General features: G+C 40.2%; 1 protein-coding gene across 1 annotated transcript; it reads right to left on the reverse strand.

The window, feature by feature from the left end:
* Positions 1-4,498: 4,498 nt before the first annotated feature.
* LOC100556776 (calcium-activated chloride channel regulator 1) lies at positions 4,499-26,119 on the reverse strand. Its single transcript, XM_003220118.4, has 14 exons — positions 25,872-26,119; positions 24,284-24,424; positions 22,576-22,726; positions 21,778-21,886; positions 19,787-19,955; positions 17,650-17,871; positions 16,646-16,870; positions 14,602-14,779; positions 14,323-14,429; positions 11,722-11,952; positions 11,201-11,471; positions 9,382-9,546; positions 8,401-8,640; positions 4,499-5,194 (listed from the first exon to the last, which is right to left on the reverse strand). Exons 1-14 carry the CDS (start codon positions 26,025-26,027, stop codon positions 4,839-4,841), a joined length of 2,721 nt encoding a protein of 906 aa, XP_003220166.1. The 5' UTR covers positions 26,028-26,119; the 3' UTR covers positions 4,499-4,838.
* Positions 26,120-26,190: the final 71 nt, after the last annotated feature.

Consider the following 26,190-nt stretch of genomic DNA (forward strand, 5'->3'; position numbering starts at 1 on the left):
CATAAAAATTCAACTTGAGAACATATCTTGTTTATAACCTGGGGACTGCCTGTATTTACACAAATCTAGTCTTTTGTTTCTGAGGCCGGCACCTTTTGTAAACTCACTTTGTACCTCATCAGAAGGAGTGAAATCAGTGTCCTAGGATGCTTTCACCCCATCTGGAGGACAGAGACCCACACCGGACATCGCACACCCCAACTGGGATGAAACCATTGCCACACACTTTCACCCAACATGGGAGACTTCCCGTGTTGTGCTGGCTGCATGGAGCCAGGACGGAGCCTTGTTGGGAGGCTAATGCTTTCCCCGTGTGATGGGAAAAGCATCGCTGAGAGGGAGCTGTGTGCGGGACGACAGATTCGCCCTGCTGCTCCCTTTTTCTTCTTGATTGCCAGGTGAAGTGATAATCTCATCGCAGACTCTTTGCATGGCCACAAACTATACGATCAAGCCCAAGCATGGGCAGTATTTCAAATGGTTCCAGTTTCAAAGGAGCCAATGAGAGCCTTCTATTTTTCCCTCCACAAAAGAAGCTCCATCCACCTTTGATGTCAGCAGGAGTTCCCAGCCAATGAAAGCCTGCATCCTAATTTGAACACTTTGGAACCAAGGGAGCAGATCTTTTGAATGGTTGCCAAAATAGATAAACTATTTTGCATGGTTATGTTAGATTTCTTTTGAGCTGAGACTCTGTATCAGATATCCTTTCAGGTCTGAAAGCAAATTCAAGCTCTGTTATTGCCCTCGAATCCGGTTTATGTTTTCCTGGCTGTTGAGGTAATACGGTATGTCAGGTGACAGATCCACTCCACTTCTAAAGTGGCTAGCTGATTTTGGCAACATATCTAGCTTTCATCTATATATATAAAAGGATAATGGTGTCGCTCCACCGGGCAAAACAACAAAACTAAAGGCCCCCCCAACCTAGAAAATTGACAACACAACCCCTCATCCATGTCTCTACGTTCTTACAAACAAACTACACATCCTCAACCTCCATGGGGCCAAAAAAACCCCCAAAACTGGAACGCACCATCTACGCATGCCCAAGAGGCCAGCCCGCACGCACACAGAACAATCCACCCCTCCCTCCAACGACCGCTCCTGCGCGCACTCCTTTCCCCCCCCTCAGACACCATCGCCATCTTCCCCACCATCCCACAGCCTAATACTTCTTAGGAGGAGCAAGATGGGTTCAAAATTCCGCCCCTCAGGGGCCTACCCAATGAAAAAAGTACTCAAACCCCACAGAACATCCCCTTTAAACTCCCCCCTCCCTCCCACCGGACTCACCAAAGAGGTTACGGCCCATTTTGTTTCCTCCCCTCACAACTGCAAGGCCTGGCTGCTCAACAAAGGATTCCCCCCCCCTCAAACAGGGAAGCACCCACTCTTTGAAGGTCCAAGGCCATTCGGTACTCATCACTCTCTCATCTCAGGACAGAAAATAAACAGCAACACTCTGAAAACAAAGGAATGCCATCCAGGACACAATCACGGCCACCTAACACCTCCCAACAAAGGATTCCCCACACACAAAGGGAAGCAGCCAGGCTTTGAAGCTGCAAGGCCATTCCGTGCTCATCACTCTCTCATCTCAGGACAGTAAATAAAGATCAACACTCTGAAAACACAGTTATTCCATCCAGAAATCAATCAGGGCCAGCTAACACCTCCCAGCAAAGTATTCCACCCCCCTCACACAGGGAACCACCCAGGCTTTCAACCTACACGGCCATTCCATCCTCATCACTCTCTCATCTCAGGACAGTAAATAAACAACAACACTCTGAAAACACACGAATTCCATCCAGGAAACAATCAGGGCCAGCTAACACCTCCCAGCAAAGAATCCCCCCCCAGACAGGGAAGCAGCCAGGCTTTCAAGATACAAGGCCATTCCGTACTCATCACTCTCTCATCTCAAATCACAGACAACATTCCTCTCAACCAATCTTCAAGCAACATAAAAATTGAACAACGTAACACACTTCAACAACTACTACTAATTCTGACTATGAAAGAGGGAAACGGTCACAGCAAAGATAAAACCTAATGTAGATTGACCAACACCACTAAAAAAAAGCCACAGCAACGCGTGGCCGGGCACAGCTAGTTTGATATAAAGTTTTCTATCTGTCTGTGTATGGATATCATGCCCTAATTCTAGTTTAAAATCACCTGTACAACCTAAACAATTCACCAAATTCCCTCTTTATTCTCTTGTTATAGAATTCACCCTCACATGGTGGATGGTTTATATATGTTCTTTGTGTAAGAAACTCTGAGTGGATGGAACCAAATTCTCTGTTAAAAATCACTTGAATATTTCAGACTGTGGTCCTTCCTCCATTTGCTTCCAAAGAGGCAAGTTTTCCAGAAATGTTTACAGGAATAATTGGCTTCAACTTTAATAGTTTTATTACTGACTCAGGCAAAAATGTTTGCTTGCCATACATGACCTCATTCTTTTAAGTTCCACAGAAACAGCACATTAGGAGAAATGTAGACTCTCCTCTCTTCTTGAGAACTGACAAAAATGACTTTTGTTTCAGTTTTAAAAAGGACTGGGAACTTATTGTCAAGAAAGGAAGTTAGTGTGAAAAAAGGTATAAGATAAAAACAGTTATTTGAAGTTAAAGCTGACATATCTAACCATTGTTGAGCTAAATGACTTTCTAGAAGATAATGAGCTACAGCAGTATTAGTAAGAAAACTGTAAGAATTCATAGCTGCTAGAGATTTTATTCTTCTGCTAGTAAGATCTTTGGGTGTTTATTTTTTCCCCATCTATTGCTAAAGCTAATTAAGACAAGCAGGCCATAGCCCTAAACGTTGATAGGGCTGGAATCCATTCAGTCCATTGCACTCAAACTCTGGCACATCCAGGACAAAAAGGGGACTTTGGCTACCACTTGTCCTTGGTGGCAACAAAACAATAAAAACCAAGGTTCAGCCAAAGAAAGGGAAGTCATGCCAGGGGACTGGATCCACAGAAGAAAGTAAGAACTACTCTGGATTTTTTTTGTTGTTGTTGAAGATATTGGTTGGTACACATTATTGGTTTATATAAAAGGATAACTGGCTCGGTGGTATTAGAAGGTTTTTTTTCTTCTTTTTATTGGGAGAAGGTTATATGTTAATAATCTTGTTTTTACAACTGTTTGATTCTTTTATTTATTTATTTTAAGCATTCATATCCCGCCCTTTTCACCCCTGAGGGGAGACTCAGGGTGGCCTTACAATTAGCAATCATTAGATGCTGAAATGACATAGTATAAAACATATATAAAAACAGTTACAACTAGAACAATTAACATTAGTTAAAAACATCCATATAAATATATAATTAGAGGCACCTTATAATTTATTAGTGGGTCCTAGGTCTTGTGTTTGGGTATTTCTCCAATGGGTATAAACCCCAGCTAAGAAAAGAAAGTCCTTTATCGATAGGTGCGTTTTGAAGGATGGTTCCATTGCTTCCTTGATACAAAAGAACAAACACTGAGCCTCATCATAAGTGGCTCTGTCACTTCCTTCATCTGGGACCTCTTCACAGGGGCTATTTCTCGGCGCCAGGTGTTCAGCAGCTCAGCCAAGGAAACCAACGGCTCCCATCACACCATGGAGAAATACTTCCAAGATGGCTCCGTGGCTGAACTGCCACAAAAACCCTGCCGCCACCAAATAATTGTTGGCGGCACTCAACAGGAGGCTCCCTGTCTTTCCGTTGGGAAAGATGGATCAAGCAAGCCTAAGCAGACTCCCCCCCCCCCCATGTGTTTGAAGTAGGGAGAAAGCCAGGATGATGCAGGGCATGAGGCGACAGGTCCCTATACCCCCTGGGTGGGCACCGCCAGGTTCACCGGGATCCGCAATGATCCAGGGTGATTCTGGCAGCGTGTATGAGAAGGTCCCTGAAATACAGGCTACAGCACTTGGTATTAATTGGAAGATTTCTATTCAAGTACTAACCGGGGTGACCATATGTAGTTTCCTAGATCAGTCAGGACCTGATATCTTTATGATATAACTACAATTAAAAATAAGAGCCCCAATAGTGAAGTGTGTTAAAGCACTGAGTTGCTGAACTTGCAGACCGAAAGGTCACAGGTTCAAATCCCGGGAGCGGAGTGAGCGCCCGCTGTTAGCTCCAGCTTCTGCCAACCTAGCAGTTCGAAAACATGCAAATGTGAGTAGATCAATAGGTACTGCTCCAGCAGGAAGGTAAGGGCGCTCCATGCAGTCATGTCGGCCACATGACCTTGGAGGTGTCTACGGACAACGCCGGCTCTTCGGCTTAGAAATGGAGATGAGCACCAACCCCCAGAGTCAGACATGACTGTACTTAACATCAGGGGAAACCTTTACCTTTACAAGTAAAAAGAATATTTGAAAATATGGTGGGCTTTCTAGATTCATGGGGATTCAGTTCCAGGACACCTCACAGATGCCCAAAAAGTGTATGAGACTTAAAAACAACAATACTACAAAGTGTTTTGAGATTTTCATTTTACTATTTTTTATAAATGTCTTGCAAAATAGTTTTTCTTCTTTACAAACACATTGTCAATTCCAGAGAAACAGCACTTTGGGAGAAACATAACCTCTCTCTCACTCTTCCGAAGAACTGACTGGAAAGTCATTATTTGGCTTTCTTGCAGTACAGAAATGCTGGAGGTCTTTTAGAGTTCAGCTAGCTGGTAGATTTATGATGAATGTGAAAGTCAGATCAGCACAGAGGATATAACCTTGATTCCTGTTTGTCCAATGTTACTGGATACTGTTCATTCAATTTGGCATCCCGAGGATGCAGACAGAATCCTTGGTCTTAATTATGGTGCCAGTATTATTGTTTTCAATATCAGAAACTGTAGTAAGATGGCTTTGACAATGCAGGGAGACATAAGATTATCAGAGGAACTATTGGGGTTGGTGTAATCTGGAAACAAAACTGCTCTGGCTATGTTAGATGCTTCTCCAACATTGTCATTCTCATCAGTGGCACGGATGGCAAAGTAGATAGAGGTGGCATTTTCTCTTTGGAGGTTTTCCAGCTTATACATAAAGGACTGCTTGATCCCAGCAAGTTCAGGTATCAGACCAGATGTGTTCAAAGAAGTGGCATTATGGAAGGTTGCATCTCTTAATTCCAAGGGGTTTTCACTCATTCTTATTTCATATATTTCAGCTGCAAGATAAAGAATAGACAACATGTGTGCATTAGATACTGACTCTCAGAGATGTGAAGATCTAGAAAAATTCATTTGAAAATCCCCACTCCTCCAGCTTTACTTTTCAGTGAAACATTGAGGTGGGAAAGAGATAATAGAATATTTTATTTTAGAATGATGAATAAAATGTTCAGGATAAGAAGTTCATATTCATTTTCATATATTCATTTGCTATCACATTATCTCTACAAACTATGTTAGCATTGTGGTGGTATGCAGAATAGCCTCTCTGAAGCTGGAGACTGAGAGCCACTAGAGGTGGAGATGCCAGTGGTAGTGGGGTGGCAGGAAAGATGGCCTCTCTAACCAGGTTGCCTTGTCAGTCCATGGGCAAGGGAATACTCTTGGACCACCATAGCTCCAGCATCAGAAGCCCCCACTGCTGTGTCTTCTGCAGAGTGCCAAAGCAAATTGTACCTTGAACATGCACAGCAACAGCAGTAACATAACAATGTAAATGCAGGCTGATGTGGCCCTTCCTTGGTCACAGTCCCCTGGAAATGTCATTGTCTTGTCCAACATTAATGATGGGTGGAAGCAAGGGAAGAAACAGAAGGAGAAGAAGGAAAATAGGTGTGCCAGTGGATGATCTGAAGATGGGTATTGGTGAACGAGCCACTAGCTGTCAGTCCATGGTGAGTTTCCAACAAGGAGACAACAGTTGTTGTCAATTGACATAAATATAATGCAAGCCCTTGGTTCGTTAGCCAGAGAACCATTAATGTGCAGTACCACATCATTGAGATTCCTGGTTCTGGTTTCTCTTTTACTGTTGTTTTTTAATGGGGACAAGTGAATTGTATCCGGTTGACATTATGGAGGATTAGAGGAAATTCTAACTTATATTTTAACTCTGTATCTTATTGGTCCTCTTTTAATAGTGTTTTGTCTCTTGTTTTAATGATGTTGTATCCCACCTCGAGCCACAGGGAGAAGCTGGTAATTAATTCATCATCATCATCATCATCACCATCATCATATACATTATGTTTAATGTTTCTGGCAAACCAAATGAAAGATGTCGTGACTACCTAATGTTCAAAAACTTATATTAAAATTAAGGAAAGAAAACAGAAGAGAACATGTTTCCTTTTTTTTCTGAGATAATAAGGAAATCAAATAGAAACAAGCAATCCTTTCTCACTGCAACCATAGATACTTGCTCAGTTCAAATTGTTGACCTATGTTATTGTATAAATTACAGTTTCTTCTTTAATGAACTATGATTTTGCAGAAGACCAACTAGTCAATATCATGCTCTCTGGTGTGCCCTGGAAGTGTATCCTCTTTCTATGTCCCTTTCTTATTGTGTCTTGCTATAATGATTTCACCTATTAGTTTTGAGATGTCCAATCATGTATGCGTTTTTGAATGACAAAATAAATAAATAAATAAAGCTATCACTGATAATAGCTGACTTTCACCCTCTCAAAACCAGGCCAAGTATTTGACCTTTTAAACTAAATGGCATTTTCCCTAAAGGTACTGACACCTTCCCAGCAAAAGGAATGGGAAAAATCACTGCTTCTATTTATTTATTTATTTATTTATTTATTTATTACATCACTTCTACCCCGCCCTTCTCACCCATCAGGGGACTCAGGGCGGCTTCTAAACAACAAAAGTACAGTAGAACCCCGGTAGTCCGAGTTAAACGGGCGGACCTCAGCTCGGTCAACCCAGATCACTCGGATTACCAGGCTTCCTCTCCGTGGGGACGCTGGCTGGATCGGGAGGAGCTGCAAGCACCTCCCGATCCAGCCTGCGTCCCAACAGAGAGGCCGCCCGCCCGCCCGCCCGTGCCTCGGCTCCTTCGTCACGCCAGGGGCCGGCAGCACCGGTGCCCGGCGTGGTGAAGGAGCCAGCCGTACGTGTTGCTAGGCAGATAGCAAGCTACCTAGCAACACGCAGGGGGCACCTCCCAAGGGGCGAGCACCCCGTGCGTGTTGCTAGGTAGCTTTCTATCTACCTAGCAACACACATGCCAGCGAGCAGGTGAACGGGGAAGGGCCTTTGCGGCCCTCCTCGTTCACCTGCTCGGATTGCACGGAGGCTCGGACAAGCGGGGCTCGGACAAGCGGGGTTTTACTGTACTGTTTTCTCAACATTCATAATATAAATGTTTTTATCTATTCCTTCAGTTTTAGCTTAACTTATACAGTCTGAGAAACTGATGAAGGCAGCATGATTAACCCTTTTTTCCTCTGTATGTCTACAAGGTTAACTAGTAATTGTCCAGATACTACAATAGGCCCTCTACTTCCCTGGAAGTTTGGGTAGAGGAGTGCTACAAAAATGGGAAAAACATAAATAACAAATTTTAAAATGCCATGTTTTTAACATGAGGGAACACCTCTCTAAGAATTCTGTGATGAACATTGGCCGTATAAAGGACCTAAAGATTCCCAGCGATAACGTATTAATCAAATTTGTGAAAAATTAAATCCACAAAAATGGAGGTCCACCTGTATATTATGCATCATGCATATAAAACGTGTTTAGGATGGATGTAATTGCTACCTGTATTCACTAGTTCTTCACGCAATCCCAAACCCCTTCAGATATTTACACATTTGAGGCTTCCCATATCTTCTCCTGGCTAATCTAGTGTCCACTAATTTCTGAATTCTTGATACTATAAAAAACAATACACTGAAAAAACTTACAAAATTTAAGACAGTGTGAGTTGCAAAAGATAGTGCTATATACTGGAACATACCAATCTCCTTTTGCAGTTGCACAAGCTGGATAATACTGGCAGTGCTGGGTCAATACTGAGGATCCCTTTCCATAGCAACAGTGTAATGACTTGATGGTGTGTGCCTTCCAGCTGTTTTTGGCAACTAAGGTGAACGTATCATGGGATTTTGTTGGCAAGATATGTTCCGGTGTCTTTTGGTTTCTTCTGAGGCTGAGAGAGTGTGACTTGCCCAAGATCACCCAGTGGTTTTCCATGTTTAAGTAGGGATTCAAACCCTGGACTTTAGAGTCATAAACCAATGGTCAAACCACTATAACACACTGCATTTCATAATGCTCATACTAAAAAGGAGAGAATGCTACAATAAATTAAATTTACCTTTCATCTATCACAACAGGACAGGGAGTCTATCTCTATGAGAAACTAAAAATCCTCTTGTGTTCAAAGCAAAATTTCACTTACCTTTCCCCGTATCATAATCATTCCCAGGCGCTGTCCAGGACAAAAGGAATTCCTTATTTTTGCTGAGTTCTACCTCAAGGTCAGTGATTTTACAGGGAGGGAAGACATCTGGTGGATTCCCAGGAGGCACACCGGTCATGACAAAAGAACCCCCTGATGCCATTCTACTGAAATTTCCCACATTTGCCTGGATTTCATCCTCACGAGGGTGAGGTCTCGGTGGATTTAATTTTATCTCACCTATGAAAAAGAAATAGGTGTATCAGAGTTTGTGATCGCAAACTCTGGACATTATTCTGCATGTCAGTTTGATTTCATGTCTTTTGTTCATGATCTTCAATCACTTCTTTCCCTTAAATATCTGCTTGCGTTAAAATTGCCATTTCCCCCACTAAAATATCACTGTTGAAATGGCAGAAGCATTCAATTAGTTCTGTAGCACTAAAATAAACTGTGGAAATATTTTTCTAACTTTTCATCATCCTTTATATAGGAGCTGATCTCACCAATCCCTTATTCCACTATAATCGCCTTATCATTGTTAATGGAAACATATCAGGATGAATATCTTTAAAAATGCATCTCTCTTCAGTAGCACAATTATGACAGCTCACCATTCCATAGTTCTGCAATCATACTTCTGCACACCTAGTAACCCCACTTTCCTGAGTTAGTGCAAATCTCTATTTTTTATTCTAGCTCAATGTCACAATTGCAGTAATAAATCAGAGGTATGTATAAAATAAGGAAAACAATCAGATTGGGAATAGTGAGGTGGAGGAAGACAGACAAAGAATCATGTCCCATGGTGTCACATGACTTGCAGTATGCCAGCACAGAAGCAGAAGAGACACATCACATCAAAGTGGTGACAGAAATCTGCAATTCCCTAGAGGATTCATTTTATTATTTTAGAATTTTAAAACCTCAGTATTTTTCACTTTTCTTAGAAAGTAATGCTATCCCATATTTAATACATACCATTTTCTACATAACCTGTTATGTAGAGAGATTGGCTTTGCCTACGGGCTCGTCTGGTGGTCTCATCTTTTCCTTGGACATGCACCTTTATGTTGTATCTGCCATTATACTTGAAAGATGTGAAATACTTTGAGTAGATTCCATCGTGTTTCAGGATATCAGGACCTTAGTATATGTATGCTTAAAATTACCATCTAAAACAAACATTTTATTTCTAATAATATTTATACATAATAAGAAGTCTTCATACCAAAGTATCTGCCCCTATTTTCATAGGAAAAGATTAATGTCAGATTCTGGATATGGTCAATGTAATCAAAGTAGGCTGCTATTTATAGAGGCTAAGTTGGTTTAAATCTTCTAAACAACTAAACACTAGGGATTTTATATGGCAGTGTAGATGGGGTCCCAGATTATCTGATTTGAACTGGATTATATGAGGCTGCTATATAATCCAATTCAAAGCAGATAATCTGGGAACAAAGGCCCCTTCCTGTGTTTTAGGACTTAAAAACACAGGAAGGGGCTTGTGTTTCAAAGTACTGAAATAGACAATAGCAATAATATGAAAACAGCCATACAGACTATACAAAATAAAAAAAAATCCTGTATCTTTAATGGAACTGGTTACATGCAGTTTATTTTGGAGAAGAACAATTGACTCACATCTGAGACGCCATCTACACTGTCATATAATCCAGTTTCTGATCCCAGATTATCTGCTTTGAACTGGATTATATTGCAGACTCATATAATCCAGTTCAAAGCAGATAATTTGGGACCCCATCTACACTGCCATATAAAATCCAGATTATGTGCTTTGTACTGGAATATATGACAGTTTAGACTAAGGGCACTTATAGACAGCCTCACAATTCAGGACAAATAGGGCAAAAAAAATATTGCAATACCTGACAGCAAGTCTGAACACAGAGTTGTCAGTCCCAATAAATGCTCCCCTACCATTCTGACACATTTGAAGTGGATTTTTAAAAATCCGCAAGATGAACGGGGAACATCTGATGGGAGTTTACTTTTTAAAAAATTAAAAATTAATACACAGGGCCTCATAAATGCTTATGCAAATATACTAATGTATGCACAACCAGGTTTCTTGTCATTATTTCTCCTCACTCTCTTGCTGCCTTTACTTTTTCTCTCTTGAACCCTGTTTCTCTTTGGAATCACGTGCCTGCCATGCTGGTGTCCAGTGGGTAAAATCAAGCTATGTTTAATTTCATAAACAACAGAACAAAAGAATGCTTGCTTTCCATTTGTGCTTCCATTTAGCCCCCTGTGTGTCCATGGCACCATTTGTTTATAGACCTAATCAGCTGTTTTGGGTTATTAAAATGCACACATGTGTTTGAGCAGTTCACACAAGGTTATAAGAACAAATTCACGTTTTTCTTGACTTCAGGGATATACAGTCATGCAAATATGAACATTTCTTGGCCAAAATCAGGTTTAATCACACCTTTCTAGCACATGTTTTTTAGTTATTAATATGAATCAGCACCCATTTTTATTAAATGTAATTTAGCCACACACACACACCCTTTTATCCTGATTTTGTCTGCATTTTACAGCTTGCTTAGAAGGGCCCTCATACAATGCAATTTGAATCAAATAATCTGGATTTTATATGGCAGTGTAGATGAGGCCTGGGATCAAATACTGGATTATTTGGCAGTTTAGATCCAGTACAGCGTATGCAGAAAGACCCAACCCCAACAAAACTCCCAGTTAAATCTTACAAAGTATGCACATAAGCAAATTCTAAACCATGAAATAAGAAATGATCTCAAAATTAACTTACCCGAGCCATCATCAAGGAGCTGTAATTGTACAGATTTTCCAGCTGCTGATTCAATTGTGGCTATGACATTTGCGCCAATAACAGGTAAAAACCCTTGGCTGACTTCTGCGTAAATGATCACTGGACTAGGATAGTTGTTGCTCTCTGTGTTAAGATAGGATTTCACCACCACTGGAGGCACAGTTACAGATGCTGCTCGCGTGGTGACTGTTATGGATAGCCCTTGTGCTGTTGTGTGTGTATTCAGAATTCTGTAAACCCAGCCTCCGGCCTGGAATGTATAAGAATATAAAATGGTACAAACTACATATAATATGTCTGAAAATAAACAGTTTCTCTTTAAATGTAGAAGCAGTTGTGCTATTTAAACTGCAGTGACATAACTCTTTGTTTGCACAGCTGTAGCCCCTGTAGCTCCATAAACCAACCATTTTTGTGTTTCTTTTTTAAAAAGCTGACACACTCTTATGACTTTAGGATTGAATAAATAGGTGTGAAAGAAAGCTTCATTTCTATAGTACCTCTGCAGTTCCAGGAATCTTGAGTCGAGCTGTTCGGATGTTGGTTTTATCGATTACAAAGTCTGTCTCTGTGTAGGTTTTTCCTTTGGGATCCCTCAGAGTAATTACTGGCGGATTTGTGCTCACACTCCATGTGACTACGAAGAAAGTGTCATTCCCTACAGTTTTGTCAATTAAAACAATTCCATTCATCCGTTGGTAAGGAGTCAGGTATTGTCCTTTACTTTCAAGCTGTTAAGCAAAATGTTTAGAGCACGCTGATTAGGTGAAAAGTAAACCTTTATAGTATATCTTTTAGACCACTTGTTAGAGCAGTGGCTCTCAACCTTCCTAATGCCACAACTCCTTAATAAAGTTCCTCATGTTGTGGTGACCCCCAAACATAAAATTAAATTTTCATTGCTACTTCATAACTGCAATTTTGCTACTCTTATGAATCGTAATGTAAATATCTGATATGCAGGATGGATTTTCATTCACTGGACCAAATTTGGCACAAATACCCAATACGCCCAAATTTGAATATTGGTGGGGTTGGGGGACTGATTTTATCATTTGGAAGTTGTAGTTAACCTACAATCAAGAGCAATGTGTACTCCACCAACAATGTGTACTCCACTTGGCAAACAGAACTCCCATGACCAACAGAAAATACTGGAAGGGTTTGATGGGCATTGAGTTTGAGTTTTAGAGTTGTAGTTCACCTACATCCAAAGAGCACTGTGGACTCAAATAATGATGGATCTGGACCAAATTTGGCACAAATACTCAATATGCCCAAATGTGAACATTGGTGGTGGGGAAAATAGTAGTTGCTAGGATTTATAGTTCACCTGCAATCAAGGTGCCCTTTGAACCTCACCAACAATAGAATTGGGCACATTGGGCTTTTGGTGAGAGAATTCACCATCTTGTTTCCAAAAGGGAAGAGAAGGAAAGGCAAAGAGTTATTCAGCCTTCTCTGCCAAAGGGGTTCCTAAGACCATCAGAAATATGTGTTTTCTGATGGTCTTTGGTGACCCCTCTGACATCCCCTTATGACCCCCCCCCCCAGGGTCCTGACCCCCAGGTTGAGAAACACTGTATTAGAGCGAGTCATCTCAAACATGGATTTCCAGATATTGCTGGGTTACAAGTTCAGAACCTCTGCCCATTGAATATAGTGGATTGTGTTTCTGGGAGGCCCCTACTGGGGATCCAAGACTGGAATCACTGAGTTGAGGGTTAAACAGATCCATACATGACTACAACAGAGTTAGGCAATCTTTTTGGGTTTGTGAGCAAATTTTCTGGTACTGACATCTCCCAGAGTTTGCCCAAACCACCAATACCAAAATACCACTCCTCCACTAAAAACATTGAAAATAGAAATGCATTTTTGGTTTTGCAAAATGAATACAGTAGAATCTCACTTATCCAACACTTGCTTATCCAATGTTCTGGATTATCCAACACATTTTTGTAGTCAATGTTTTCAATGTATTGTGATATTTTGGTGCTAAATTCGTGAATACAGTAATTACAACATAATATTACTGAGTATTGAACTACTTTTTCTGTCAAATTTGTTGTATAACATAATGTTTTGGTGCTTAATTTGTAAAATCATAACCTATTTTGATGTTTAATAGGCTTTTTCTTAATCTCTCCTTATTGTCCAACATATTTGCTTATCCAACGTTCTGCCGGCCCGTTTATGTTGGATAAGTGAGACTCTACTGTAGTTTTATTTTAAACAGTGTTGCAGAGGCATCCTGCAACTTCTTGGAAAGTCAGCCCCACTCCTGGAAAGACAATTCAACCTCCTCCTTGTCTAGAAAACAGGATTTAAGGCCCCTTCTATACTGCCATATAATCCAGATTATCAAAGGAAATAATCCACATTATCTGCTTTTAACTAGTTTATATGAGTCTACACTGTCATATAATCCAGTTCAAAGCAGATAATGTGGATTTTATATGGCAATGTAGATGGGGCCTAAGGCAGTATCATGGGCTGCAAAACAGTTGAGAGAAGGCTGCATGGACCCTGAAACCATACTTTTCCCCTAGATAAAAGGTAACAGCATAGTGGGCACTCTTGTGGACAAAATATGCATGAGCATCACACACTGATAAAGAGCCATAGAAACATGTTTTTGATTCCCAGTTGCCTCCATTGTTCCATACTGAGTTTCTACACAGGAAACAGCATTATCTGCAAGGAATATAATATTTCTGTGCAGAAGTATTATTTTATGCAGTAATAACTGTTTCCTACACAGAACTACTGTTTTCTGCATACATTTTGTGCAGCGGTCCCTAATTACAAACTTTTCTGTGTACAGGAAATTGATAGAGGTATACTCTATATTAACAGAATCCTTAAGAAGAGTTTCTACTTCTAGATTTTAGCAAATACTAGACACTTGGTACTGTGATGCTGGAAGGAAAAGGTTCCACCCTTCTTGACAGTGTAATTTTACTAGTAATTTCACTCCACAAATTTCTTGTTTATTTTATTAGTAAAAATGAAATACACATAGCTGGTCTTAGTCATATACAGGCAGTCCCTAAGTTACAAATAGCTCTTGTTGCCTCCCAAATCTTTGAAATACAGACCTGAATAGATTGCTGACTGATATCTCCACTTCCAGATGAAATTCCACTGAAAGCATCTATGAGGCCATTGGAATCCAAGCTGTCAGTGGCAGAAAAAGTCAAACCTCCTGAAACAGAAGTGGGACTATGGTTAGAATCTTCTAACAGGTGAAATCAAATATTTCTATTTTTGTATTAATTATATTATTGATACTGCTAATTCATTTATATCCTGCTGGGTATGTAAATATGCAGATGTTGTATAAAACCCATCATTCCATTGATTGACTATTGCCTTACCTGTCATATTTGCCAACATTTCTAGTTCTTTTGCAGCACTGGGCCCCAAAGCAATGGTATGGATTGTAGATCCACTCCTTTCAACTTCAGCAAAGCAAGAGCTTACACTTGAATCTTCTCCATCAGTCAAGAGCACAATTTCACATCCTTCTGTACTTGAATATTTTTGTAAAAATACCTAGATAGGAAAGTGAAATTTTTAGCAGTAGCATTAAAACAAATCATTCAGGATCCAAAGTAAACCGTTTGGAGTAGAAGGATTTCTACAAATCTTAACCAGCCTAATAGGTGTTGGGTAGAAAAAAAAAGCGGGGCCCCTGGTGGCACAGTGTGTTAAAGCGCTGAGCTGCTGAACTTGTGGACCAAAAGGTCCCAGGTTCAAATCCCGAGAGCGGAATGAGCGCCCGCTGTTAGCCCCAGCTCCTGCCAACCTAGCAGTTCGAAAACATGCAAATGTGAGTAGATCAATAGGTACTGCTTGGGCGGGAAGGTAACGGCGCTCCATGCAGTCATGCTGGCCACATGACTTTAGAGGTGTCTATGGACAACTCTGGCTCTTCGGCTTAGAAATGGAGATGAGCACCAACCTCCAGAGTCAGTCACAACTGGACTTAACGTCAGGGGAAACCTTTACCTTTACCTAGAAAAAAAGCTGCTGGACCAATTTTCTACTTGTAGCATGAGGAATATTTGGCAATGTTTATGCAATATAAATATACCTAGTTAAGCAGGTAATAATATACAATGCTTCTCTGTTTCAAAGAAAAGTTTTTAAAATGTATTTTTATAAGGTGTTCACAGAGTGGCTGTCTTACTCTTCTTTCCCTAATTTGGAAATAGATAACTACAAGAGGCCTGGAGATCACATTAGCTACCTTTCACTCCCGCACCAAAGTCCCCTGTGAAAAACAAACAAACAAAACACAATTTTCTTCCCAATATACTCTGGCAGCCGGTGAGCATTTTGCAGCTTTAGCACAGCATTTTAGGGCTGGGGAGATAGGGTAGGATATAAACAAAGTGTTGTTGTTGTTGTTGTTGTACATTTTGGGGGCATTTAGGGCCACTGTGGGTACAAGGCCCTAGATGCCCCCCCAAAAACCCATAAGTCACTGATTTGGTTTTTGGCTTTTTGAGCTATATGGCCATGTTCCAGCAGCATTCTCTCCTAATGTGTTGCCTGCATCTGTGGCTGGCATCTTCAGAATTTCTGTTGGCAGTAAGGCAAGTCGAGTGTATATATACTTGTGGAATGTCATTTATTGTTTGTTTGTTTATTTTTTTATTTTAAAAAGGTATCTCCTGAAGCTAGGGAGGCCTAAAAAATCAATAGGGTGAAAAGGCACTCTATATCCCCTAAAAGTTGCCAGATGTTGAGTTGAGGCAATATTTGTTAGTTTTGGGTTATCTCAAACAGAGCCTTGGAAACTATAAAAATAACCCTAGGAGCAGGATTTTGTCCACACCTTCCAATTATTCCTTCACCATGGCTGTCATAGCAAAGTGCTTCATTTCCTTCTTTTGTGGAAACTGAACTTGAAAGTCTGTTCTGGTTTCAGTGCTAAAAGTGAGGAAGCATTTCTGTCCTGCAATATCATCGACACTGCAAATGCAAAGGTTATTATGACACCATGTCATTATTATGTTGCATTAGTTCCACTTTTGCCTCAGCTTTATCACATCACATTGTCTCATTTCACATCCTTGGAAATCTGCCATTTTCAGAGGATCAAGCTGCACCACAGCTCAGTATTATACCAATGTCAACAGCAATTCTGAGCCTAGAACCCTATTCCTGCTACCTCTGGCAACTGTATTTTTTTCACTACTCTCTCGGCCTGAGTGCTTTGACTGCTGACATTAATAGAAATAGAGTTCGGTTATCTGCTGGGTGAGTCTTCTTCAAGTGACCATTCCCACCCACAAAAGTGTAAGCTTGCAAACAAATCCTGGTTTTAAAATGTAGCAGACTCCAAAACAATTAGACAAATAGGTAAGTCTAATAAAAATGTAAAAATTAAAGTATTTTGAAAATGTTATTCACCTGAAATCCCTCACGGATTCCAGAACATATGCTGGTTCCTCCATCTGCTACAGTTGGCAGATGATCTGAAAGAGTTTGGCGGACACTGTCGCTGGTAATCTGTTGCAAAAACGCCTTAGTTGATGCTTTACTATTGAAGACAACAATTCCAGCCCAGGAACCTGTTTCAATAATCTGTAGGAGGAACAATTCTGCAGCTTGCTTCAGTCGATGAATGCGATTAAACTGTACAGGGAGAGGAGGAATTTAAGAAACAGTAATAGCATATCAGGAAAGACACTTATACAAATTAGTAAAAGGCAAATTCCAGAAATGAGTCAGATTTTTTTGTTTAAAAATTTGTGATAATATTGTAGTAACAAATCCAAACATTGTGTGAACATTGTGAATAACCTCACCTGCATTGTGATCTATGACATAATTTGTCTGTATTTCTCTCTCCCCTCCCCAAAGGAAAGCTGTGTGGGTGTGCCTTCAAGTTGACTGAAATTGGGGGTTTTATTTCCTTTTCAAATAGACAACACCTTCTATTTCAATTATCATAGAGTGACGGTTGCCCAAACATCAATAGATTGTCACCATTTTTAGCTGGAAGAAATCCACTTAAAGAAGGGATTCTTCCAGTTGGGAAAAATCTCTCCCACTTTCTGTGTATCAGAGACAAGCTCTGACAATCTCAGCATGGGCCTTTAAGAAAGAAGTTCTTGCATTTTCAGACACACAGTCTTTCTTTCCAGCCTCAGCCAAATCTGTAAATATACTGATATAACAATTCACGCACTGAGAAGGGTATATATGAAGAAGAAGAAAGCTGCTCTTTCCAAAACATCGTGCTCAAAGTCAGGTCCTGGCTCCTTTGGAGCAACAGAACAAAATTAGCTTCCCTGATTCTGATATAATCTATTACAGAGGACTGGCTTTAAAAAGAAACAATTCTACCATTGTGCAAATATTTAACATTATGGAAATATTTTCTCTAGAGCTGGAGTGAAAGCTAGACTTACATCACGCATACTCCCAGAAACATCAAGCACTAGACACACAACTCTGTCCCTTGTTTGCAGCAAGGAGAGGGTGGGATGAGGTGGAGGAGCACTTCTTGGAGACGAATTCACAAAGTCTGCTGAGTCCATAATGACTTCCCAGGTGCTTCTGTAGTCGCACATTTTGTTCTGCATATTTGGTGCCTTTATGTTATGGCTGCTCTCGTCGCAGAACTGAGTAACCTAAATAAAAGTTTTAAAAAGCAAGTCAGGATTGCAACCTTTTGGTAATTCCTACAACTATCCCATCTTACAAAACAGAGGTAGGCAAAGTTTAACCTCCAAGTACCTGAGTGTAATAGCTTGGCCTCCTTTATCCTCTGTCAGGTAGAAAAATGATGTATTACATAGGAATGCACCAGTGTGTGTGAAAAATACCATTCTAATGGACATGTGTTCACATCACAGTCCACTGAAAGGGATAAAAGAGCAGAAAAGTGATCCTAGAGAGACAACTACCCTGTTTCCCTGAAAATAAGACATCCCCAGAAAATAAGACCTAGTAGAGGTTTTGCTGAATTGCTAAATATAAGGCCTCCCCCAAAAGTAAGACCTAGCAAAGTTTTTGTTTAGAAGCATGCAGGATCGGTAAATGTACATACCATAGATTGTTGTACATGGAAATAAAGGTAGTAACAAGAAATAATAATAATAATAATAATAATAATAATAATAATAATGTAATAACTTTATTCTTGTATCCCACCTCCATCTCCCAAAAGGGACTCAGGGCAGCTTACACAGGGACAAGCCCAACAACAACATAAATTTACATACGAACAGAAATTTAAAAAAGTAATTTAAAAACAGTATAGCAATAAAATATAATATAGAAATTCTTGAAAGGATTCACAGTTTGGTTATGCTGGTTTGTGATGACAACTACTGTACACTAGATAATAAATTTTCATTTTTTAAAAATTCAACCATAAATGTGAATTCTTCTTTGTGGAAAAATAAGACATCCCTTGAAAATAAGACCTAGCGCCTCTTTGGGAGCAAAAATTAATATAAGACACTGTCTTATTTTCGGGGAAACAGGGTAAGTTATTTCCTCCCTAAAAGGAGAAATGGGAGTGGCTTGTTTCTGAACTTCCTCTTTGCCATGTACTCTCAGCCATCTTAGATAGCTTGCCATGATCTCTCTGAATCTGTAATGCGCCACCATCCTCATTGTATGAGTGTCTTGCTATGATTGTGAGCATCTCTGTATACGGATAGCAGACCGTATATGTAGCGATGACTGAAGAATAAACCTCCAAAGGAGTCTGGATGAAAGCCAGAGCTCAAATGTGCTTATTCAAGCAGTGAGCTAATAAAAGGTCAGAGGCTGTGCTATAAAATCTCTGCTAATTGTGATCAGGACTCTGCAGTGTTATGGATCAGAACAAACTGGTTGCTTTTGAGATAGTCTACCCCATTGCGCAGCTGGAAGAGACTGTGAGAAGAAACAGTGGGGTTCGAACCTGGCAGCTTTCAGGTCAGCAACCTAACCTTCAAGTCACGAGGCTTTTATCCCCTAGGCCACCGGAGGCTCCTATACAGCTGATAGTGAAATAGGAAGAAACTGAAAACCTGAGGAAGAAAAGATAGAATGAAATGGCTGAAGCTTTGGACACTAACTTTGCATATTTTCCCATTTTTTTCTTTGAAATCCCCTGCGATATCCACATGCCTGATTAGATATAGATAATTAGGAAGTTCCCTATTATATCTAGATATATGCTTACAAATAGATACTGGTATTTAGAAGCTGCTTTATAATTAGGAGAAGGAACTAAAAGAGACTTAAAAGAAACTTAAATACTGAATAAGATTAACAAGCAAAAAAAATAGTTATATTAGAACAGTACTGGACAAAATGCAACCTATCAATCACATGGTGCTCCCAGAGTCATTTTGGTGCCTTCCACAGGAAATATCATATTTCTCCACCCCCAAAATACCAGAAAACAAGCCAAAGCTGCAGAAATTCAAACTAAAATTTCCTAGAAGTATATTTAATTTGGTAGAAAAATCACAATAATTATACATTCTTGCAAAGAGATACTGTACAAAATTAATCATGTTGTTTCCTGGGCATATTTATTCCACTTACTGAACTGAGATTTTGCATGTACATTATTGATACTGGAGTTGTTTGTGTTTTGTCTGGAATAAATTGGCATCCAGCCTCAAACAGTTGAGAACGGCGTTCAGTGTTGCATGTTCTGATTTGTCCTTTGTCATTTCGAAAAATATATTTGCCAGTGATATCAGATGAGCATCTAAAATGTATTACACACAGATATTTAGGGAATGAAAAATCAGTACATTATATCAATCTTGAAATGACTTAGTGCTGTTTGTTTTGGCTAAAACAAAAAGTTGAATCCAAAGAACAAGGGAGACATTAGTAGCAAGTGATTGATCATGTTAATGCAAAAATATGAAGTGTGTCATATCAATACTGCAATGTCAGCATATCAGTACTACTAACATAGGATCCCAGGCACACAGGCAGGATAAATCATACTCACTGATAAGCAACCCCTTGTCGCCAAACTCTCCAAAAACATCACACTTACAAATTTAAGCATCCTAGAATGCATTCCAGCCAGTTGAGGGATAGATTGGCATGCAGCCCATCACACAGCATCTTTCAAATTCTGGCAGAGGCCCCGCCCCCAACTGGCATGGAAACATCTCGCGGAGCCAGCACACTTCTGTCCCAGTTAGACTATACTTCCCATTTCGCTTACTGGCAAAATGGCATGGGGAGGGGGTTTTTTTCCCTGTCAGGAGTGACTTGAGAAACTGCAAGTTGCTTCTGGTGTGAGAGAATTGGCCGTCTGCAAGGATGTTACCCAGGGGATGCCCGGATGGGGTTTTTTGGGGTGTTTTTACCATCCTTGTGGGAGGCTTCTCTCATGTCCCTGCATGGAGCTGGAGCTGATAGAGGGAGCTCATCCACGCTCTCCCCGAGTTGGATTCAAACCAGCAACCTTCAGGTCAGCAACCCAACCTTTAAGTCATCAGTCCTGCCAGCACAAGGGTTTAACCCACTTTGCCACCGAGGCTCGGGGGAGGAGGGTGTCATGTAATGAGGTGGTTTGAGAGAATAAAAAGTACTGCTGAGAAGAAGTTATGTGGAAGTTTGTTCTATAAAATCCATTTTTTTTGTAGGAAATGTGTTACTCCTTCATTCTACATGCATTCATCATAACTGCAAACCTTGTTGCAGTAATGACTTTTCCTAATATGATACCAATAAATTCTAATTTTATCCAGTTCAATTCTCTTGTCTTGCATATGAAAATGCTGGTTCCAAGCCACATTGAGGCTACACAAGGGTATCCAGAGTTGCCTCGGGAGTGGAACACTGCCCTGACAGCACACTCATAATGAAGCCAGTTTTACAGGGCTGGGAATGGTGTAGGATTCCAACCCTAGAAGCATCCCAAATCCCACTGCCCCCCATAAAACAAAGAACACAGAAATCTCCCATTACCTGCACCTTCCTTGTCATCATTAAGTGAGCAAAGCAGCTTGGGAGGTATAATCCCCCTCCCATCTTTCAAAGCTTCTGGGCTCATTGAATGATGATGAAACAGGAAGGGATGAGCAGGCCACGCTTTGCCTTTTGAGGGCTGAATTGCAGTACTGGGGGGCAGAAAGGAACTGGCATCCCACCTCCTCGGGCTGCCTGATCCCAGGGAGCATGGGATGGCTGTGGGGATGTGATCCTGGATCCTGGCTCCAGGATGGCTGTTACCAGTGCTCCCAAATGGGGGAAGATCTGAATCCTAAAGTTGCATTCGGATCTTCCCCAGTGCTTTTTTTTTACTCCAGGGTGCAACTGCATTAAGTGGTTTACCCCAGGTTAAATCACATCGGTCTGTATGTGTTTTATGGATGTACCAGGCTAATGCAATGGCAATGTAGATGCAGCCTGAGTCATGTTATTAAAGCCCAAAGTTTCCATACTAAATTAATGCTTAATACCCTAGTTGCTTTTTTACACCAAGCCCAAACTAAAACTCTTCAGCAAATATCACCCGTAAAATTTTCATTTCATTCGGAGATACACTTGAAATGAAACAAACATACCTTGTTGCTTCAGCCTCGTTTTTCCCAACAGAATAGAAAGGTGCATCATTGTTGTATTCATCAAAAAGACCCCACCTGAGATGGGCCCATTCATGGACAAAGACTCTGCCTGTGAAAAAACAACAAAAAAGCCACAATTCTACCACCACAATTTATATTTACAATGTATTTGATAGATAGACCTGCTGTACTATCACATCAGAAAATATATCTATAAGAAGCAGTCAATATTTGAGAGCAAAGGCTCTCTCCCAGATTGTAAACAATTGGTTCTGCTTATATCATTTTGGAAGGCGGAGCTACACTTTGATTGGTAGATATCTTTGAAGTTAATTTGGATACAGTTTTTTAAAAGCAAAGAATATTGTCAGTGTCATAATAGAGTCAATTGAAGACAAGCTGTCTGCAGTGAAGGAAAAGAGTGTCTCCACTGCCCTTTCCATGTACTGATGCTGAATGAATTGGCTTAGTGGGTACAAAGAAGGCTAAATAGGTCGCAATTCTGTTCTCTGTCACTTTTCTGTCATTTCTCAAGATCCAAGGCCAGTTTGTCTCGTGACAGCCAGCCTGTGAGAGTGCATAAATCTTACTGAAGGTGAGCAGGAGCATTTTGAGTCGACAACATTTCTATTATGCCTTAAAAAGCTATTAATTAATATAATGTAGAAATATTTCCAATTCCTTTAGGACACTTTGGAGAGAGTACTGGGTAAAGTGAAACCATTAATAGTTTTTTTTTACTCCAAATTAAAGTTATTTTCAAAACCTTAAGCAGACATTTAAATGAAAAGGTACTACCTCGTGATCCATAAACACTGAGAAAACTATCATTTGTCAGGAAGTTAGGTGTGAAGTGGATGTAGCGTCCCTTTTCACCGCATCCGCCATACTGCAAAGTGTAGGGTTCGTCACCATATTTCACGAAAGGATCTGCCACAATGATATCAGCCTAAAATAAAATAGGAGATGTTTTAAAGATTACCCAGAAAAGAAATAGCATGTGTCTTTGATATTACACTGATTTGCTGACACACCTCAAATCGTGAGATATTTAGTTAGGTGACTCTGGAAGCTGCCAGATTCAGGAATGCAACTTAAAAACTCTGCAAAGAACACTATTGAAAGAATCACTAACTAGGGCTGTGCACAGTTCCGGTTTTTAAAACTGGCCTCAGATGCTTCGGTATTTTTGGCAGTTGGATCACCCGTAATGGCATGGGTGGTGCGGCCATGTTTTTTTCAGTCGCAACAAAACACACAGAGGCCAAAAATGGCTGCTTTCGGTTTCCTTTGGCTACATGTGGAGTGCAAAGCAGCAGCTGTGCATGCAAATGGAGTTTCCTGTGTTCTGCAGCCTCTTGAGTCAATCAGAAGAAGAATCACGTGTCTTTTATCCAAGCTGGGTCTATAAATACTAGGGCAAGCCTCTCCATTTTCCGGTGGTGTTCTGGCTTCTGAGAGAGACAGATTGTGTGCTCTGTATTCTATCGCAGTGCCGTTGGTGCTCTTAGAGTTGCTTGCTTTGTTTGTTTTTTTTTACTCAATTCCAATCTTTTGGCAATTAAATTACATTTCTTTATTTAATCTTATTTAATATTTTTCTTTATTTTTAGTGGGAAAAATAAATTTCCTGTAAATGGTGGGATATATGGATCTTTATGACAGTTGGCAGGAATGGTTTCCTGCTCCTATACTGTCACTGTGGAGGAATTACCAAGGATAGTTTTTGTTTTGTATTTTGAAGGAGATTTTATTTCCAGAAACTTTAAAAATATCCTAAATCTCAGTGAATGACCCAAACATTCTGAAACTTAGGGGGTTTGCAGTGATAAATGTGTCCTCCAAGTGTGGTCATTTTTATCACGATAATCCTAAATAGGATGGCAAGGGGAGTCTGAGAAGTTCCCCCATTGCTGCCAATGGGCCAGATCTTTCTGGAGCGAAAATTGAACTTCTGGCTGCCAGATTGAAAAACAGTATTTTGCCCTCCCGAATTTGGGCAGCTCCCAAAAATTCAGAACATGGGCAACCGAAATCTGGATGCTAAAAATGGCACGAGGTTTACCCAAAATGCACACCCCTACCACTGACAAATATGTACAGCTGAGAAGGAAAAGAGAAACCAGCCTTGCCATTTGTCATCATTTCCAAAGTTTCTTTTTAAAGCTGACAATGAATTAATTAGCAAATTAAATTTCTGCTTTCTGCAGAAATTGTCCTTTACAACAATCCAAATCAACAATGTTTTAAAAAGATACATCATTCCAACGTTTTTCAGTGGCCAAGCAAAGCATGACGGCAACAGCATTTTCCCAACATTCACCCTTTCCATCAGCAATTAGTCAGAGGTCTACCTCCACCCACCTGGATATCAACAACTACATTACATATTAGTTTTGATGACTAATTGTCACTGCTCAAAGTATCACATAATTAATCTCTTTGCCTTTGTCCTCTTTTCTATTTTTACCATTGTTTTTAAAAATGCATTTTAAAATACACTCACTTTTTCATAGGATTCTTTGGTTACTCTTTGGTATTCAGGTTTAGGTGTCCATGTCAAAGGAATGACCACTTTTATGGTCTTCAAATAAAATCTTTGCTTTGTAGCACTGAAGAGGTAAGAAGAAGCTTCTTCAACCATCTCCTAAAAGGAAAAAAGAAAAGAAAAGGCATATTATGGATTTAAGAGATGGATTTAGGTAGGTACAGTATGTGGCTTGAATTTGTATTTCATGTTAAGAGAAATGGCAGATAATTTCCAATTTCCTTTTGTTTGGCTGGAAATCCTGTACACTGCCTTTAAAGAAATCTCTCCATGTACTCTCTCTCTCTCTCTCTCTCTCTCTCTCTCTCTCTCTCTCTCTCTCTCTCTCTCTCTCTCTCTCTCTCTCTCTCTCTCTCTCCATGTGTGTGTGTGTGTAAGTGTGTAAATTTGGGAATATGTTCCTTCCTGATACCTGATGTTGCAGGTTCCATTCAATTCTTTGCATTCAGAACCTCTGTTAATATTTTCCTGTTACTTTAACATTAATTTGTTATGTCAGGATCTGTTTAGTAGTGATCTTATTCTTGGGGCTTTTTGCACAACACAATTATATCACTCTCATTCCACTTAAATAGTGATGGTTCTGTGTTATGAAATTGAGGTTTTGTGAGGAACTGGAGTACTATGGCTGATCATTGTAATGCTCCCCCCTAAACCACCAATGACAGGATTCCATCGGATCGAATTATGGCAGCTAAATTACATAGTAACTGTGTAGTGTGAAAGGGCCTCACAAATAAAGACAGGTGCCAGATTCACCGGCGACAAAGGTTGCAACACCACCATTATGGTGCCCTGGGTTTCGCCTTCCTAGGGAGCAAAGTGGCTGCACCACGGAACAAAGGCATCAATAAGTGGTAAGTCCCACATGAACACTTCAATAATTCTTTTTGGGAAATGATTTTAGTAGCCTTTTTGAGAGAATATGTAGGATTATAAAATGCTTGTTTTTTCTTTTTTAAAATTTAGTCACATATAAATTGTCTATCAGCACAGGTTGAGTATTCCTTATCCAAAATCCCAAAATCATCTTCATGGGTAGCTAGCTGAAATAGGAATGGCTTTATTTTCTGTTGGTCTTTGTTTCATGCACAAAATTATTTTTAAAATACATTGTATGTAATTACTTTCAGGCTGCATGTATGAGATATATTTGAAACATAAATGGATTTTGTGTTCAGACTTGGGTCGCATTTCCGAGATACCTCATTAGGTATAGTATATGCAAGTATTGGAGAAGATCACAATGCTGGGGAAAATGGAAGGAAAAAGGAAGAGAGGCCGACCAAGGGCAAGATGGATGGATGGTATCCTTGAAGTGACTGGCTTGACCTTGAAGGAACTGGGGGCGGTGACGGCCGACAGGGAGCTCTGGCGTGGACTGGTCCATGAGGTCACAAAGAGTCGGAGACGACTGAACAAGTGAGACGACGACGATGCAAGTATTCCAAACTCTGAATAAATCCAAAATATGGAACACTCCTGGCCCCAAGCATTTTGGATAAGGATACTCAACCTGTATCGGAAAAGCATTTGGCAATCTTACCTTTATGTTGTCAATGATTTTCGTATCTTCCGATACTCCAGGATTAATTGCAAGGACAATTTCTTCATACCCGCCATCGCTGAGCTTTACCTGAGTCCCCTTCACCCCATGCAGTAGCAGTACCGCTGTTACAAGATGCCATTGATTTAGCAACATCTTTTCTTGAGTTATAGCTGCACTTTGACAGAAATTGAGGGTTATTTATACAACTGCACACACACACTACTCCACTCCCACACTGTGGTTTACTATGACAAAGATTTTTTAAACTACATCACTCTGATGTTATAAGACCAAGGAAATGTTTAAAGAGGGTGAT

This window comes from Anolis carolinensis, chromosome 4 (assembly GCF_035594765.1).
Source record: "Anolis carolinensis isolate JA03-04 chromosome 4, rAnoCar3.1.pri, whole genome shotgun sequence".
Classification (NCBI taxonomy): Eukaryota; Metazoa; Chordata; class Lepidosauria; order Squamata; family Dactyloidae; genus Anolis; species Anolis carolinensis.